The 15,310-nt window shown below is 42.8% G+C and overlaps 1 protein-coding gene across 1 annotated transcript; it reads left to right on the top strand.

Moving 5' to 3' along the window:
• Positions 1 to 61: 61 nt before the first annotated feature.
• Positions 62 to 14,389, top strand: CUNH9orf43 (chromosome unknown C9orf43 homolog). Its single transcript, XM_054584735.1, has 12 exons — positions 62 to 298; positions 1,865 to 2,062; positions 2,162 to 2,312; positions 4,612 to 4,669; positions 6,285 to 6,385; positions 8,023 to 8,086; positions 8,860 to 9,032; positions 9,690 to 9,840; positions 10,199 to 10,259; positions 10,537 to 10,595; positions 13,727 to 13,793; positions 14,009 to 14,389. Exons 2-12 carry the CDS (start codon positions 1,912 to 1,914, stop codon positions 14,230 to 14,232), a joined length of 1,260 nt encoding a protein of 419 aa, XP_054440710.1. The 5' UTR covers positions 62 to 298; positions 1,865 to 1,911; the 3' UTR covers positions 14,233 to 14,389.
• The last annotated feature ends 921 nt before the right edge of the window (positions 14,390 to 15,310 follow it).

The following is a 15,310-nucleotide window of genomic DNA, read 5'->3' as shown; positions in this document are numbered from 1 at the left end:
TTCTCTGAGCTTCAGCTCCCACCAGTGTGGTATCGGCTTGGGTTCTACGCATCCGCGGCTCCCCGAGGCCGGATTCTCACTCACCTTTCCCAGAATGAAGTGGGGAATCGTTTTTAAACTCTAATCGGAGCTGATGTCCATCCTTAATAATTACATTCCTACAAACTTGGTAATAATAGTATTAAGGATAACTGTTACCTAGAATTTTCGAACGCAAATTACTTTGTCGCAGCACGCCAATGCTGGCAGCACAGAGATGGGCATGACTAGACGTCTGGGCTCAGTTCGGGATGGTCAGGTAATGAAAGGGCGAGAAGCCGGTTGTGAGAATAATACGACATCCCATTCTCACTCAAAAACAAACCCTCTCACAATTTTATTTTGTTTTAGTTTTTAAAATCGTTCATTGAACATCTTTTTCCCCGTCAAAGGCATTACCATAGCTTTACAATGGCTTTTTGAGTTGTATCATTTTCATGTTTTGTATGTACACATTGTCCTCACCCCCATTGAGTACTGCTTTTTTTTTCTTGAAACACGTCTGAAGTCGCCTTTTTGTTGTCCTGCTTTTGATAATGACTACAGATAAATATTTCCCCATTAGAAAAGCAACGTCAGTTTGAGGATAAATGGCAATGGAAATGGCTTCAATTAGAAACTGTAAGATCTGGCGGGAAAAATCTCCACTTCGATAAAACAGATCTGGTTTAAACATGTTAGGAGATGCTCAGGGTCAGTCAATTGCTGTCCTATTGGAATGGGGCCTTTGTATTGTCAGATATTTTGATCTCTAAAAGGGGCGACATATCTGGACATCATGGACTATTTCCATTTAAAATAATGGCCCAAAATACAGCCTGAACGAGACAAGCCATAGAACAGGTGCAGTCCTAGGCCAGTATTTTGCAGTGTGTGGTCTAAATTAGAAGTTCTTTAGAACAGGGACTTGTTTTGTTATTACTGTTCTCCATGCTTGTAACAGGTTCCCTTACATACTTGGTAGTCAATAAACATTTTGCATAGAAGAAAGTAGAAACGGGACACTGTCCTTACAAAGTTATCATGGATCAGGTGGTAGCGACTGCATAGAACATTTCTAGAGAGAGAAAAATGATAATATTTATTGAGTACCTGTTACATTACCGCACATAAAATACATTTTTTCATTTAATGCTTCTACAATCCTATTTAGGGATTTCCCTTCCCATCCTTTAGATGAGGAAACAGACTAAGGGAGATTAAGACACTTGCCTAAGACCATACAGACAGTAAATGAAAAACCAATGGCCTCTGATATAACTGCACGTCTACTAGATTTGCTGTTTGAGCAAACCCATTAATTTCCAGCCTGTATTTCAGTGCCTGTATGAGAATTGGAGCATATTGGGAAATGAAACATGTTTTCCAAAGCTCTGAGCCATCTAGAGTACTTCTGTAATTACATTTGTTGGTTTTTGATAAGACTTTTTGGAGATGGTGGTATCTTCTCCCTAATGATTAATAAAGGGGAAAAGGAAAGGATGCTGATATGTATTCTGAACTATGTGCCAGACCTTTTAACATCCATTCACTAATTTTTGTAATGACCATGTGAAATAGGCTTATCCTCATTTTGCAGATGAGGAAATTAAAGCCTATCTTTCAATGGCAAATTAGGAGACCATCTGAATTCAGTCAGCTCCCAGACTCTTGCCACTTTATTTCACACTGTGATGTTTTCTTACTTGCTAGTTATTCAGCTCTTAATTATCCTATGACCGCCATTTACTTATAAGGGTTCAATGGATATATTTTATGCTTTGAGTCCAAATTAAGATCTGACTAGTGTATAATACTCCCTAATTATGTGGCTGTTTCTCCAAAGGGCTAGAAAGCTGCAAGTTTAGCTTTTGACCTAAACCATTTATAACTATGGACTTGCCAGATGAGAGCCAGTGGGATGAAACCACCTGTGATTTGGCTGTTTGTCAGCATCCACAATGCTGGGCAACTATCCGCCGGATTGAGAGGGGCCACCCTCGAATCTTGGGCCCACCCTGCAAAACTCCTCTGGATGTTGACGGTGAATTAGCCAACCTGTCTCTTTCCTTACAAGATCTTTGAACTACTGTATCTTTCCCTTTTGATATGTTACATGTTTTCTTCTGGTCTGTTTTCTCAGACAAACTCCCAGTGGTCACCATTGTAAACATCCCAGGTCCCTGCTCCCAGGCCAAGAGACGTCCTCGTCGTCGTATACCAGGACTTACCTTCACTAAGCCTCACTCTTTATTGTCTCAGGGTTCAAAGTTTGACTCCAAATTTCAAGGCAGGTAAATTGTCATGGAACCTTTAAGAGCCTGTTGTCTCAAAATTCTGGTATGACTTTCTTTACCATTGTAGAAGACTTTGGGAAAGCTGGATGAAAAATAAAATACCAGTTCAGCTAAAGAAGTGGTAAATAGGTAGAGGGAAACTAAAAGAAAGCATTCTTATTTGTGTTCTAAGAGTTGGTTAAAATGGGGTGATGTATTAGTTTGCTAGGGTTTCACACATACAGAGTACCACAGACTGAGTAGCTTAAACAACAGAAATTTACCTTCTCAAAAACTCTGGAGGCTCGAAGGTCAAGATTAAGGTGCTGGCAGAACTGCTTTCTTCCAAGCCTTCTCTGCTTGGCTTGTAGGTGGCTATCTTCTCCCTGTGCCTTAACATGGTCTTCCCTCTGTGTGTGTCTGTGCCTCATCTCTTTCCATAATCACACCAATCCGATTGGATGAGGGCCCACCTACATGACCTAATTGTACCTTAATTACCTCTTTATAGATCCTGTCTCCAAATACAGTTGAAATATGAGGTACTGGGGTTAGGACATCAACAAATGAATTTGGGGGGGACACAATTCAGCCCATATCAGGGGATGTTTCGTTAACTTCTGTGGGTCATCAGAAACTGTCTATATATGCTGTCTTTCTTATCTTTTATTTTTAGGTATGAAACTATAAATTCCTAAAGGAAGAAGTAATGGCTTTTGCTGTTGAATATCCTACAAAGTTTATGTACTCAATTAGTGCTTGCTGACAAAGGAAGCTAAGGGAAAGGCATCTGTGGAAACCTTAGACTTCTAAAATTTGAAGACCCTGTCGCCTGGAACGAAAGCACTCCTAGTGGCCCTTGTGGTGGTTTCTCATCTCCTGTTCCATTTAAGCAGCTTTTGATATTTTTTTCTTAGGCTAAAGATAGTACAGGAAAGGGTAGGTCTATTTTAAGGTTCTCTAGGACTCAAACTCTGGAAAACAGCGGCTTTTCCCAGGCGGGGCCTATGAAGGTCAAGCCCCCAGCATCATTTGTTTAGTCACTCATCGAATTCACAGATGTATCTCAGTGGGGGCTTCTTTCCTGAGCGCTGGGGATATGGTGGTGAACAAGATAGAGTCTAATTAGGGAGACAGAATCATTCATTGCGATGAGTGTGGTAAGAAGAGTGTCCCCTTGGTGTGGGGATGCACAAGAGGAGGACCCCTAACCTAGGTCACTGCGTTCTGTATAGGTGGCATCTTGCTTAGACCTGAAATTAGAACAGTTTAATGAAGTGGGGGTTGTAGGTAGGAGGAGGAGAAGGAGAGAGTTCTAGACCACAGAAACCCAGAAGGCAAGAAGAAATTCTTTAGTTACCAGGAAAAAAGTTCAGTGTGTTTGGAATGCAGAGAAGAAGTGGGAGGGCGGTCAGAGGTAAGACTGGGGAGCTGGAGTAAAAAGCAAGGGCCTCCATGTAGGACTTTGTAAGTCAGGCTAAGAAGTGGGGCCTTTATCTTATATCTCTCCAATATTTATCCATTATATACATTTAACAAGTTTTTAAAAGTATAAAATAGCAAGTGATTAAAAAAAGATAAGATGGTATTTTTTTTTAATGTGGTAAATATACACAACATGAAATTTACTATTTTAACAACTTAGGTGTACAATTCAGTAGCATTAAGTACATTCACAATATTGTGCAACCATCACCATTATCCATTGCTAAAACTTTTTCTTCATCTCAAACAGGAACTCTGTACTCATTAAACAATAACTCCTCATTCCCTCTTCCCTCTAGCTCTTTATTATCTCTATTATATTTTCTGTCTATGAATTTGCCAGTTGTAGATACCTCATATAAGTGGAATCATACAATGTTTATCCTTTTGTGTCTGGTTTATTTCATCTAGTATGATGTTTTCAAGTTTCATCTGTGTTGTAGCATGTATCAATTTCATTCCTTTTAAAATTCCTTTGTGTGTATATGCCACATTTTGTTTATTTATTATGTTTTTGGACATCTACATCAAAGGCACTTAATAAACGTTTATTGATGATTGTGTAACTATCTGTAGCTGGGGGGAGAGAGGTACAGGCTGTGCATTCAGTTTGATCCAACAAATAGTTGTACAGTTTGCAATGTGCAATATCTGTTTGGGAGCTGTTCCAGGAAAAACAAACCAAACTTAATGAGATGGCAAGATCTTACATTCATTAAGTAAGTATTCAGTCCAAGACTTTCTATAAGTAGAAGGCTTTTCGTCATAGCACTAATTTTATCATCCCAAGAAGTCTTCGTGTCTCTCTCATATTCAGAAACTCACTTTTTAGGTCTCAGAAGAATTTACCTGGCAAAGATTTGATCAACTGTACTAAGAAACCTTTCAAAGTAAGTCACAGATTGAAAAAGGTACTACCTCTGCGTCTTTTCCTTACTATTGGAAGTCGAATACTTGCCTTTACTTAGCATTGTTCCTTGGGATGGCTGCAACCTGAACGATGATGATCATGATGATGGTAACTAACATTGGGCCCTTCCTGTGTGCTAGGCCCTGTGCTAATGGCTTTACATGCTGTACTGTTGCCAGAAATCCCAGACACAAGTGGGTTTGACTGTGGCAGTTTGGCATACTCGTAACATGTCCAGCTACTAAGTAAACACTGTCATCTCACAATATGGGGAGATTAGAATGCTGGAATGGCAGACCTAAACCAGGCCTTAAGGTTGTCTACTCTGATGACTTTCAAATATTTTTAGCTGTAACCTACAGTTAGAAATATATTGTGCAACCAAAATATCATGGAACAATCCTTACCCTAACTAAGAGTGATGTACTCTGATATTTTCTATTCTGTTCTATTGTATTCTGTTTCATTTTTAAACAATGTAGGCTGCAATTCACTCGATTTGATAACCTATAAGTAAGTTGGCAATTACAGTTTGAAGAATATCACTGTGGTCTATCTCATATATTTTACAGTTAAGGAACTAAGGCCCAGATAGGAGGTGATTTGCTAAAGCACATAGCTAGGGGCAGAACTAAATTAGAGTTTAGTTAGGGGCAGAAGTAAATTAGAGTTTAGGAAGAAAAACCCTTCCATTGATACTTACCTACAGTAAGAGAGATTTGCTATTCTTTGCAGTCCTAGTGATGCTTTTTATTTTTTCATGAGATACTTCACTTTTCAGTGTCGTGTTGTGGAGAATGTAAGGAACTAAGAGAGAGTAGATAGGTTTAAATGGATGAACGAACAAAATACTTACCTCTTCGACCACTTTGGAATGAGAGTGTTAGGTTAAATTGGTTTTAAATTAATTATTTGAATAGATTATACATGTATATGGTTCTAAATTCAGAAGACAGGGAAGGGTTTACAGTGCAAAGAAGTCTCTGTTCCCCTAAACCTGTCAGTTCCTTTTCATGGGGACAACCTTATTTTTAACCACCTCCCTTTTGCTACTAGGGATCCTAGATCATTTATAAGGTTTCCTTATAAATACGCGGGCAACCAGTGTTCTAGTATCTTAAATAGCTAACTCTGAAAAGAATTAAGATTTTAACTTTTATGTAGATGCCTATAATTCTAGACAGGCTGTAAAAGCAAACTTGCTTTTGTCTCTATCAATTTTCTCTCTGCTCCCAAGTTATATTGTAATATCTCCAGAGGATCTAAGTTTTTGGAGTGGAGTGCCCAGAATGAGTAGTGTGTTCTTAGGTAAGCTCCTAGGTACCCTTGTATGGAACCGGGGGTAGGAGTTGCCAAATGCCACCCTAATGTCACAGGAGGCAGGGAGATTATTCACTTAATAAATGCTTACTCTTACAGTAACTGTAGTGATACCTGGTTTCTTAGGGGAATATTATGAAGGTGTTTGGGGGATAGGAGAATGTCTTTTTATTATCTTGTGAGCCACTGTACCCTTTTGGTTAGCATGATAATTGAGTCCTTGGTTTGGTATTGACTGCTTCAAATGATACATAGGCTTTATATTTTTCTTGTAGCTTCCAGTGCTAAATTTGAATGAGACACAACTTCCTTGCCGTCAAGATGTTAGAAATATGGTTGTAGTCTGGATCCCAAAAGAACCAGAAGACCATGTGGGGTGAGTGTCATGTCTAGAACTTAGGGGTCTTCAACTCTTAGGTTCTACAAAGCCCTACTGTCCTCTGCAGGTCTCCTTTCATGATTCATGATCTCCATTTAAGCCACCTTACTGCACGTAGCAGGAAGGCCAGCCAGAGAAGGTCATAGTCTCTTGCATCTGCCACTTGCTACACTGGAATTCTATTTTAATGTACTTCCAGATTCATGTCTTGGGACTTCTCAACATCAAATTCTACGTGGCAGTAAATAGCGTACAAGATAGGGCCCAGTGTATTTGTGAGGTTTGATTAAGAATCAAGTGCTTTCTGACTGTTAGTTTTTCTTATTAGTCATCAGCAACTAGTGAAAGAGTTTACAGTGAAGCACATGAATCTTTGATTTCAACCCCAAGGCTAGTAGTACAGTGGCACAAAACAAATAGCATGTAGGACTTGTGTACAAAACTGAATGTTACAAAAATTACTTGACAAAGGCCCGAAGCTTTGCTAATATTGACAATTTTTGGAATAAAGAGGTTTTTCTTTCTTTCTTTCTTCCTTTTTTTTTTTTTTTTTTAAGATTTTATTTATTTATTTTTAGTGAGAGGGGAAGGGAGGGAGAAAGAGAGGGAGAGAAACATCGATATGAGAAACTGCTGCCTGTTGCATGCACCCTGACTCAGGACCAAACCCACAACCCAGGCCTGTGCCCTGACTGGGAATCAACCCAGGAACCCTTCACTTTGTGGGAATATGCCCATCCAACCTAGTCACACTGGTCAGGGCAAAAGTTTTTCTTTGGTGACTGCTGAGGTTTTCACATTCTTGTTAAGTGACTGTTTAGAGGTGATGAAATTTAAGAATTTCTTTTTATTTCATTTTCTTTTTTAAAAAATGATCCTGTTAATATTTCTTTATATATGTATTCTGTGTGTGTATATGTGTAGACATATATATATATACACACATAGATATATACACACACACGTATGTCTACACACACACATGTATATAAAAACAAGTTTAAAAAAACCTAAGGCTTCATTTCCTTTCATGTAAAAGAAGCCCAGATATAGGTGGGCCAGGGCTAGTAAGTCAGGTCCGTGAGGAAGTCAGAAACTGGAGTTCCATCTAGCTCTTTCCGTCGTCATCCTTAGCCATGACTTGCTTCTTTGAAGGTTCATAGGGGATTTTAAGGTCTAAGTGACTGCTAGAGCTCCAGCCATCACAGCCACGTTCCAGGCAAAAAGGAGGAGGAAGGCAACAGAGCAAAAATATTTGAGCCCTCCTCATGCCAAGCAGTAAGAATTCAGTGGAGAACCAAAGAGACTTGGTCCCTGTCCTTCTGTAGTCTTTCGGTGGTGGGAATTCAGGTTTACAAACATCACCGCACTTAAGTATATAACTGCTGGTTTGGATTAATGCTATTAAAGTAAATAACTGGATTATATGAGAGAATGGTGAGGAACCTAACTTAGATGTGAGGAAGGGGGTCTTTTTTCCGCAGCTTCTGGGTAGCAGGTACAGTTGGACTCCCAGTCAGCCACCACTGAGTACTGAATAGAGGATAGAAATCTTCATAGTCATCATTCACGAATAATCTTGGTACTTCTGTTTAAGATGTCTGGAAATAAGTTGTGGTTACTCTTATTTCAAGTCCAGCTGAGAAGCATATTGTTCCCAGCCGGGAAGGGAGGAAGAAAAGAAAGACACCTACAGTGGTAAGTTTGATGTTTTGGCCAAAGCTTTACATCACTCTATAGAGTTTATTTTTGTTTTCCTTTCAGATGTCTTCCCCCTTCCCCTGTTCTTTCATTAAATGAACAAAATTTGCAAAAGAAAACCCCTCTTAAGAAATAATTACCAAACCATTTGTATTCAGAGACCCTTTTTCCATACCTCCTCCCTGTAGGAAGGTGAAGAGCACCTTGCAGAGATGTGAGGAGGAACTGCTGGGTATTCAGGGGGAATTTTTGGTCAATTAAAAACTAATTCCCGGTGTGATGGAAATAGAATTTCAACAGACTAGGAGTTATAATGGATCTGGGCTTTTATTTCTAATTCTACCATTTATTGGGCAAATGTAGCCTTGAAGAGTCACAGAGCTGGAAGGTTGCTACGTCCTTGAGAATAGTGTCTTGATCCATTTTGTTCATTGCTGAATCCTGGCACTAGCCCTATGCCTGACACTTAGTTTGCCAACAAGTATCTGTTCAGTTTGTTCAGTGAATAAATGAATAACCTTTTGGGGGAACAAACAAACAAACAAAACAACTAATCCCTGTATGATCTGAATTCAACAGTAGGATTGGGGAGCCAGAGGGGGAAGAATACAGTGGCCCTCACAGCGCAGATTGGGGAGGGGCTGCTGCTGGACTAGGTGTGGAAACAGGGAGTTGCCTGTGCCAGGGTTGTGTCGGGAGGCTGGAAGGTGGATGGGAAGTGGCGTCGAACAGAGGGCTTCAGGGCGTTCTTTCCATTTTTTCTTTTCCAGAAAGACAAGTCATCTCTGGTTCTCTCTGGAAAGCAGGACATAGAAGCACAGTTGGGAACTCCAGAGATAATTGTGCCTCCTCCATCCCCAGTATACTTGTTTGAGCAACGAAGTTCAGAATTCCTACCTTTCTGGAACCAATCTGACACATTACCTCTGGATCTCCTAAATGAGTGAGTATCACATCAGCCTGTGGGAGGAGCTGCTTTTCTTGGAAGCTGGGAAGGATCAAAGCAGTGTGCTCTTCCTGTGTAGGGAAGGGAGAAAACTGTCACTCTACTTGTTCACGGAGTTCTTAGACTTAAAAATACGCAGTGGTGACAGTAATCACCACCACTTATCAAGTACTTCCCACCTGCCAGGCCCTGTCCTAAATAAGCACATTACATACATTCCGTCATTTGAACCTCCACTACAAGGTACACCCAGTCATGCTCCTCTTCTTATCCATGAGTTATAGATTAGTGGGAGTCAGAATGGATTTCCTTTGTATCAAAATTTACTGGCTTCATGGATTTTGGTAATTAGCTTCTTTAAGCTTCCTTTTCCTAATTTGCAAAATGGGGACAATCATACCTGTCCTCAGGGCGGTGTAAGGATTCACTGGTATAAAGCACACGAGCCTTACAGATAGTAAACCCTTACGCTGTATAGCTGTAATGATCACAGTTGTGTCCGAAAGCTGTCAGTGGAGTAGTACCTGTTGGTACAGGCCTCTTAGGCCCAGAGTGGACAGTTTGTCAAATCTGGAGCCCTTTGCATGTTTCCTCCCAGCCACAGTCTCCAGGAAGAGCTGTTGCTGATTGTCTGGCTGTCTCTGTCCCTTTCAGTCTTTTGTCAGATGAAGAGATAACCACGCCTTGTCCAGAGATGAAGACACAACTGGCCATGATGAAAAAGAAACCTCCTCTGGAAAAGAGCCAACCCGACAGTGCCATTTCTGCGAACATGTTTTTGTCTGTCCACCGCCTCACCCTGCAGGTAAGAGTTAGGCCGCCTCAGAGCAAGGTGTCTATGCAAATCCAAACTCATCTATCTTCAAGGCATGAACAGTGGACATTCTGTTTCTTCTTTCTCTTCTATCCTTCCACTCTGGGCCTAAGCCCCACAGAAGGGCTGGCCTATATGAGGGTGAAGGCAAATGTATGGGGAGGGGCCTGAGGGGAGCGATGTTCTCTATTTCCTCTGCGCTTCGTTTCCTACGCCATTCCCCTCTCCGAGCTCGTGGTGCAATGCTGCACACACCAGGTTCTCAAAAGTGCGTGTTGACTAGATGGATCAATGCATTTGGGGAAGGGGCAAGACCTATGGTAGAGCTCTTCTGTCTTTTTTTCTCCAGAGACCAGCATTGAGATATCCTGAACATCTGAAGAAATTATGTTATAACCTGAAGATAGAAAGTAGGTTTTCTGGTGCTTCCAAATCTCCAGATACCATTCTCCTTAGCCCATAATACTTATACTTGATTTTGGTCCAATTCAGTTATGTTTGTGGCCATAGTCACACAGACATGTGGAACTCGGGAAACTGCAGTTTCAAGAAGCAGCCACCACCAACCCTGCCCCACTTGGTCCTGACCAGAGAGAGTCACCATTGTGGAGCAGGGCACAGCATGCAGCCTAGGGGGCGGTGGCGCTATCAGGGAGAAGAGGGTTGACCTGGCTCTCTGGTCACCAGGTCATAGGAAGCAGCAGCAGCAGCAGCAGAGGACATTGAAGACACCTACTAAGAAACAGGTAGAGCAGTGCTGAGGGGACACCTAGGACTTGCTGGGACTGGGAGAAGTGAGTGCAGCCTGGGACGGGAAGCAATGTATAAGAGGTGGGATTCTCCCTGTTCTCTGTCTGGCTATAGATGCAACATTCCTGTTTGGTTGTAGATACTAACTTCCTTCTTCTAGATTCTTTTTTTGAAAAGTTTTCTTCACTTCCAAAAAGTTCTAATTCAGTTCTTCCTCATGTGGTTTTAGGAGCCTAAAAAGAAATCCAGGAGTGATCCAGGGAGTGCCAGCACTTCACAGAAACTTTCAGGTGCCATGGTTTGTGACCCATATTACAGTAAGGAGAATATGGGTTGAGAGTGATAGAGTCCCAGGATAGAGCTGAGGGCAGGAAAAGTTGAACATATTTGTCATTTGGAGACCTGCCTTGTCAGGCATTCGGAGTTCTCCTTGGAATGCTTTGGCTTGGCTACCATCCTTCCATCAAACATTTACTAAGCAAGCAAGTGGGACCAGATGTCTGCTTCACAGGCGATTTGAGAGAGGACTGTGAGCGTAAGTCAGGGCCATCTTCCCTCAGGTCCTGCTTTAGAAAAGGCAGAACAGTTTGAGGGTGATGAACAAGCTCATGTTACTGAAGGGGAGAACTCTGAGGACCCATTGCTTGACGAAGCAGCGAAGGTCCGGGGTCCCTCACTAAAGGCCCCAGAGAGTTCTAAGGAAGCAGAGTCTTGGGCCCTCCGCTTCCTCTGCCACAAGTTAATCTCTGCAGCCTCAGGGTAATCAACACATTATCTAGACCCATCTAGGAAGTGGGTAGCAAATTCTTGACAGGTGATCCTTTTCCTCCAGTGCTCATGCTGGAGATAAGATGGGCATCTCACCTTTTTTGGAGTTCTTATGATGTCTGAGCTGACGGATATGCTTACCTCTGTCCTCCTGGCATTTTTCAGCTGGAATGCAGAATGGGGGGAAAGGAGGGAGAAAGAATCCCTCCAAAAACCTTCTGCCCTACTTAAACTGGACCCTGCTGACTGTAATGTGAAAATAACTGTTTAGTCATCAGAATTCGTTCTCCAACCCTGGGGCACTGGGAAGGAAGCTACTCTCTTGGTTTATTTCCCATCCCACTGAGCTCTCTGATACCAACAGTGTCCTCTAACTTGAAGATCTAAGAAGGCTCCTCACCTTCACATAGGAGGTAGACAGAACCAGGGCTGTGGTCTAGAGCAGGAGGTGACTTGTCCAAGGTTAGCACCCCATCCAGGGTGATCCACACTCCCCTGAACTCCACTCTGGTGCTTTTAGTTCCTGTTTCCAATGCCTCCAGTAGGAGCAGTTTTGCTTGGGTGAATGGGGTGCCCCTTGGAATCATGTGCTTAGAGTAGTGGCCTGTCCTCATTGAGTTGAGAAAGGCCTTATGGAAGAGACGATTTTTGCATTGGAATTTGGGTACATGTGAGAGTTTTCCTGGTAGGGCGGACAACTGCCCAGGGAACGCTGAGCTGTCTACCCTGGCTGTGGGGTTGGATATTTAAGGGAGAGAGGCGGGTAGAGGCCTGTATAGCCTGCCAAGGCGTTTGACCTTTATCCTCCGAGTTGGTGGGGCTCCGGCCTGATTGCTCGCTGAGATCAGCTGAGGAGCAGTTAGAACCCTAATTCCTGGGCTGCACCCTAGACCTATGAAATCAGAATTTCTGGTGTTGACACCCAGTCCTCAGGGTTTCCGGAACTCTGCAGTGTGTCAGTGTGCAGCTAATGTGGGGACCAGCTCCGGAGAGACCCAGCAGAGGTGTTGAGCAAGGGAGTCCCTTGACCGGCTTGGCCTTTTAGCACAGTTCTGGTGGCAGCTTGGAAGATGTTCGTTTAGAGAAAGGGAAACTGAGAATGGAGAGAATGAATGCATTCATTCAGGACTAGCTAGGGATATAAAGCTGATGCAAAACAGTTCTGGAACTAGAGCTTTCTTGGGGGAAGGTTTCATTTTCAGAAACCAACATGGGTACATTCGGTATGGTGCAAGAAGGTCAGAGGAGTGTTCATAAACAGAAAAGGAGAGTCAGGGCTTCTTTTGCTGCTGTGCTGTGCAGGTAGCTGCTGCTTAGGTTTCTTGGAGGCATCCTGGGTCTTTCAGCACACACTCTACCTTAGTCTCTAATTCTGTATTAGATGTGAGCACAGTCCCAGGTGAACAGAATCACACATAGAACTCCGAAAGCCTAACTCCCTTTTAGCTGCCTCTAAACTCCTGCCTTGTCCTAGATAGGGAGTCATTTGTAGCCTAGGGTGTCAACTAGAAGCCCCAAAATAGGATTGAAGTACAAATAAGGAGAGAACTGAGTTGACTTTGTGGTCACTAGGTCACAGAACGCTACCAGGTCAGGAAAGTGACAAAAAGCAGCAGCCGCAGCAGCAGCAGCAGCAGACAAAGGAAAACGGCCACACCTTGAAACAGGTGAAGAGTGTATGAGGGTCATTCTGCTGGGGCCCTGTTTCCGTTGCCTGTTACTGTCTAACAAACCTCCGCAAAGCTGAAACCACAGTGGTTTGTCATTTATCATGATTCTGTGGGTTGACTGGATGGTTTGACTGCCTAATCTGGTTTAATGTCATTCGTGTAGCCACATTCAGCTGGAGGTTGGGCTGGGGCTGTTGGCCAAATTGCCTTGGTTCTCTTCTGTGAGTTCTTTACGTGTGGGTGGTTTGCGCTTTTTGACAGCATATTAATCTCATGCAAGTACTTGCTTAAGGGATGGGCCTGGAACTGGAACAGTGTCACTTCTGCCACATTTTAGTAGTCAAAAAAATAAAAAAGTTAAAAAACAACAAGTCTAGTCCAGATTCGAGAGAAGAGGAAATCAACTCTCCCTCTTGATAGAAGGAGCAGTACGTGCATATGGGAACCGAGGGATTGTTGGCAGCCATGTTTGGAGGCAATCTGTCCTTAGCTGCCAGCTGGGAGTGGGGAGGCATGGGTTCTGGCTTCATCTGGACAGCCTGGAGGGCAAAGAGTATGTGATACAAGCTTCTTCTCTCTTAGTCTCAGGAGGTGGGGTTTTTGTCCTGTCTTAGATGTTAATTTCTCCAAGAAAAGCATAATTTAGATAAAGTTTCAAGTTTCCTTACACTTGCTCCGATGAATTTCAGGATTCCACAGAGAGATCACAGATGGACTATGCTGAGAACTATGTGGATTCCTTCCCCAGTAAGCAACGTAAGTCACTAGGGTAGAGGAACCTTAGAAAGTGACTGCGGACAGGGAGAGCTAACTCTGGGTTGACCAGGCTGGCTTACCTCCCTGGATGACATAGCCCTCACCCCTCAGAAACATCCTAAAGACATCTCAGCCCTTCCTTTTCTGTCCCCCATTTGTCACAGTTAGTTGGGAGAAGGCTACACGGTACAAGTAATTGCTGGGTCTCCTTTTAGATCCTAAGTTATCCAAGACAGAATCCACTAACGAGGACATCAGTACTCAGATAGAAGTTGTGTCAGAAGCGCAAGAGAGGACATCAAAGGACCTTTCAGCCAATACATCTAGAATAAGTTGGAACACTGTGCTCAAACTACTGAGGATTCTTCAGTCCACTGATTATGAAGATGTGGAGAGCCAGCTCTCTGGGATGCAGGGAGAAAAGTCTCCGGAGGCATAGGTAGACATCATCACTGGGCAGCTTTATTCCATAGCAGGATGCTTAGAAATCTGAGGACAGCGACCTTGGACATAAAGGCCAAAAGGAGAGGGGACTTCTCCCTAGGGCCTTTACCAGGGCCTGAGCTTAGGGATTCTGTTTTCTTTACTCACCTCTACTTGCCTCTAAAATAAGTGAGGGAGAAAGAGCCCCTACCCCTTTAAAACTGGGATTGTTTCTTTTCCATTAGGGCCAGAATAATGTGTGATTAAACATAGCTGCTACTTAATCAAAAGACTCATTCTCTGTTTCTGGGAGTGGGGGAGAGGTATTTCTTGGCATCTGTTTTCTCCTCTCTGAAGCTCTGAAAGCTTTTCACTTGTAGGAAGATGAATTTGACTTAAAGAAACCCCTACTGTGTTCCTAGTTTTTCCTCTCATCCTCAGGAAATGGTTTTTTTGAGGATGACGTCCACATAATTATTCAATATTTGTTGTGTTATGTGTAATACTCTTTTGTATGTGGTACAAGACTCATAATAACAAGAAAGAACCTGAAAGCTCCAGTTTCTAAGTTACTGAATCCTCAGGAACATTTCTCTGATGCTCATAAAGACTTGGGATTGCTTGAACTTGATTTTTGATAAGATTTTTTTTTAATGTTTTTGTCCTTAAACTTTTTAATATCTAAAAATTTCAAAAGTACATGAAAGAGAATAATATCACAAAATTCTCACGTACTTAGAGAAAGCTCTGCCCGATGCCCCAGGAGCCGAGGTGAGGGCAGCTGGGGCCCCAGCGCTCCCAGCAGCTCTGCGATTGCGGCCAAGCCTCCCTCCCACATGGAGGGGCTGGATGGAAGGAGGGAGTCCCTTCATGTCAGCTGCACTACCGGGAGCTTAGCTCAGCAGCTAGGTAAGCTGATGGCAAGATGAGAAATGATGACATCCTGTCCCTTCTGAGAAGACAGCCCTCTAACTTGGAGTTGAGGGGGAGGGAGCACCATGTTTTTGGCCTGCAGCAGCGGGGAGTAGAGTTTCTGTCTTATCGAACTTGGGACAGGGAGGGCACATACCATAGACTGCTGCAGTCCATACTGG

Source organism: Pteronotus mesoamericanus, unplaced genomic scaffold (assembly GCF_021234165.1).
Source record: "Pteronotus mesoamericanus isolate MK-2021 breed Mesoamerican mustached bat unplaced genomic scaffold, CSHL_Meso_final contig_78, whole genome shotgun sequence".
Classification (NCBI taxonomy): domain Eukaryota; kingdom Metazoa; phylum Chordata; class Mammalia; order Chiroptera; family Mormoopidae; genus Pteronotus; species Pteronotus mesoamericanus.
The sequence above is the reverse complement of the archived record's forward strand: the minus strand, read 5'-3'. Positions and strand labels throughout refer to the sequence as shown.

Bases quoted from the DNA above. Each gene is read 5' to 3' on its own strand.
- CUNH9orf43 (XM_054584735.1), top strand. From the start codon at position 1,912: ATGGACTTGCCAGATGAGAGCCAGTGGGATGAAACCACCTGTGATTTG. The intron at 6,386-8,022 runs GTGAGTGTCATG...TCTTATTTCAAG, and splicing joins GAACCAGAAGACCATGTGGG to TCCAGCTGAGAAGCATATTG. The intron at 9,841-10,198 runs GTAAGAGTTAGG...TTTTTTCTCCAG, and splicing joins TCCACCGCCTCACCCTGCAG to AGACCAGCATTGAGATATCC.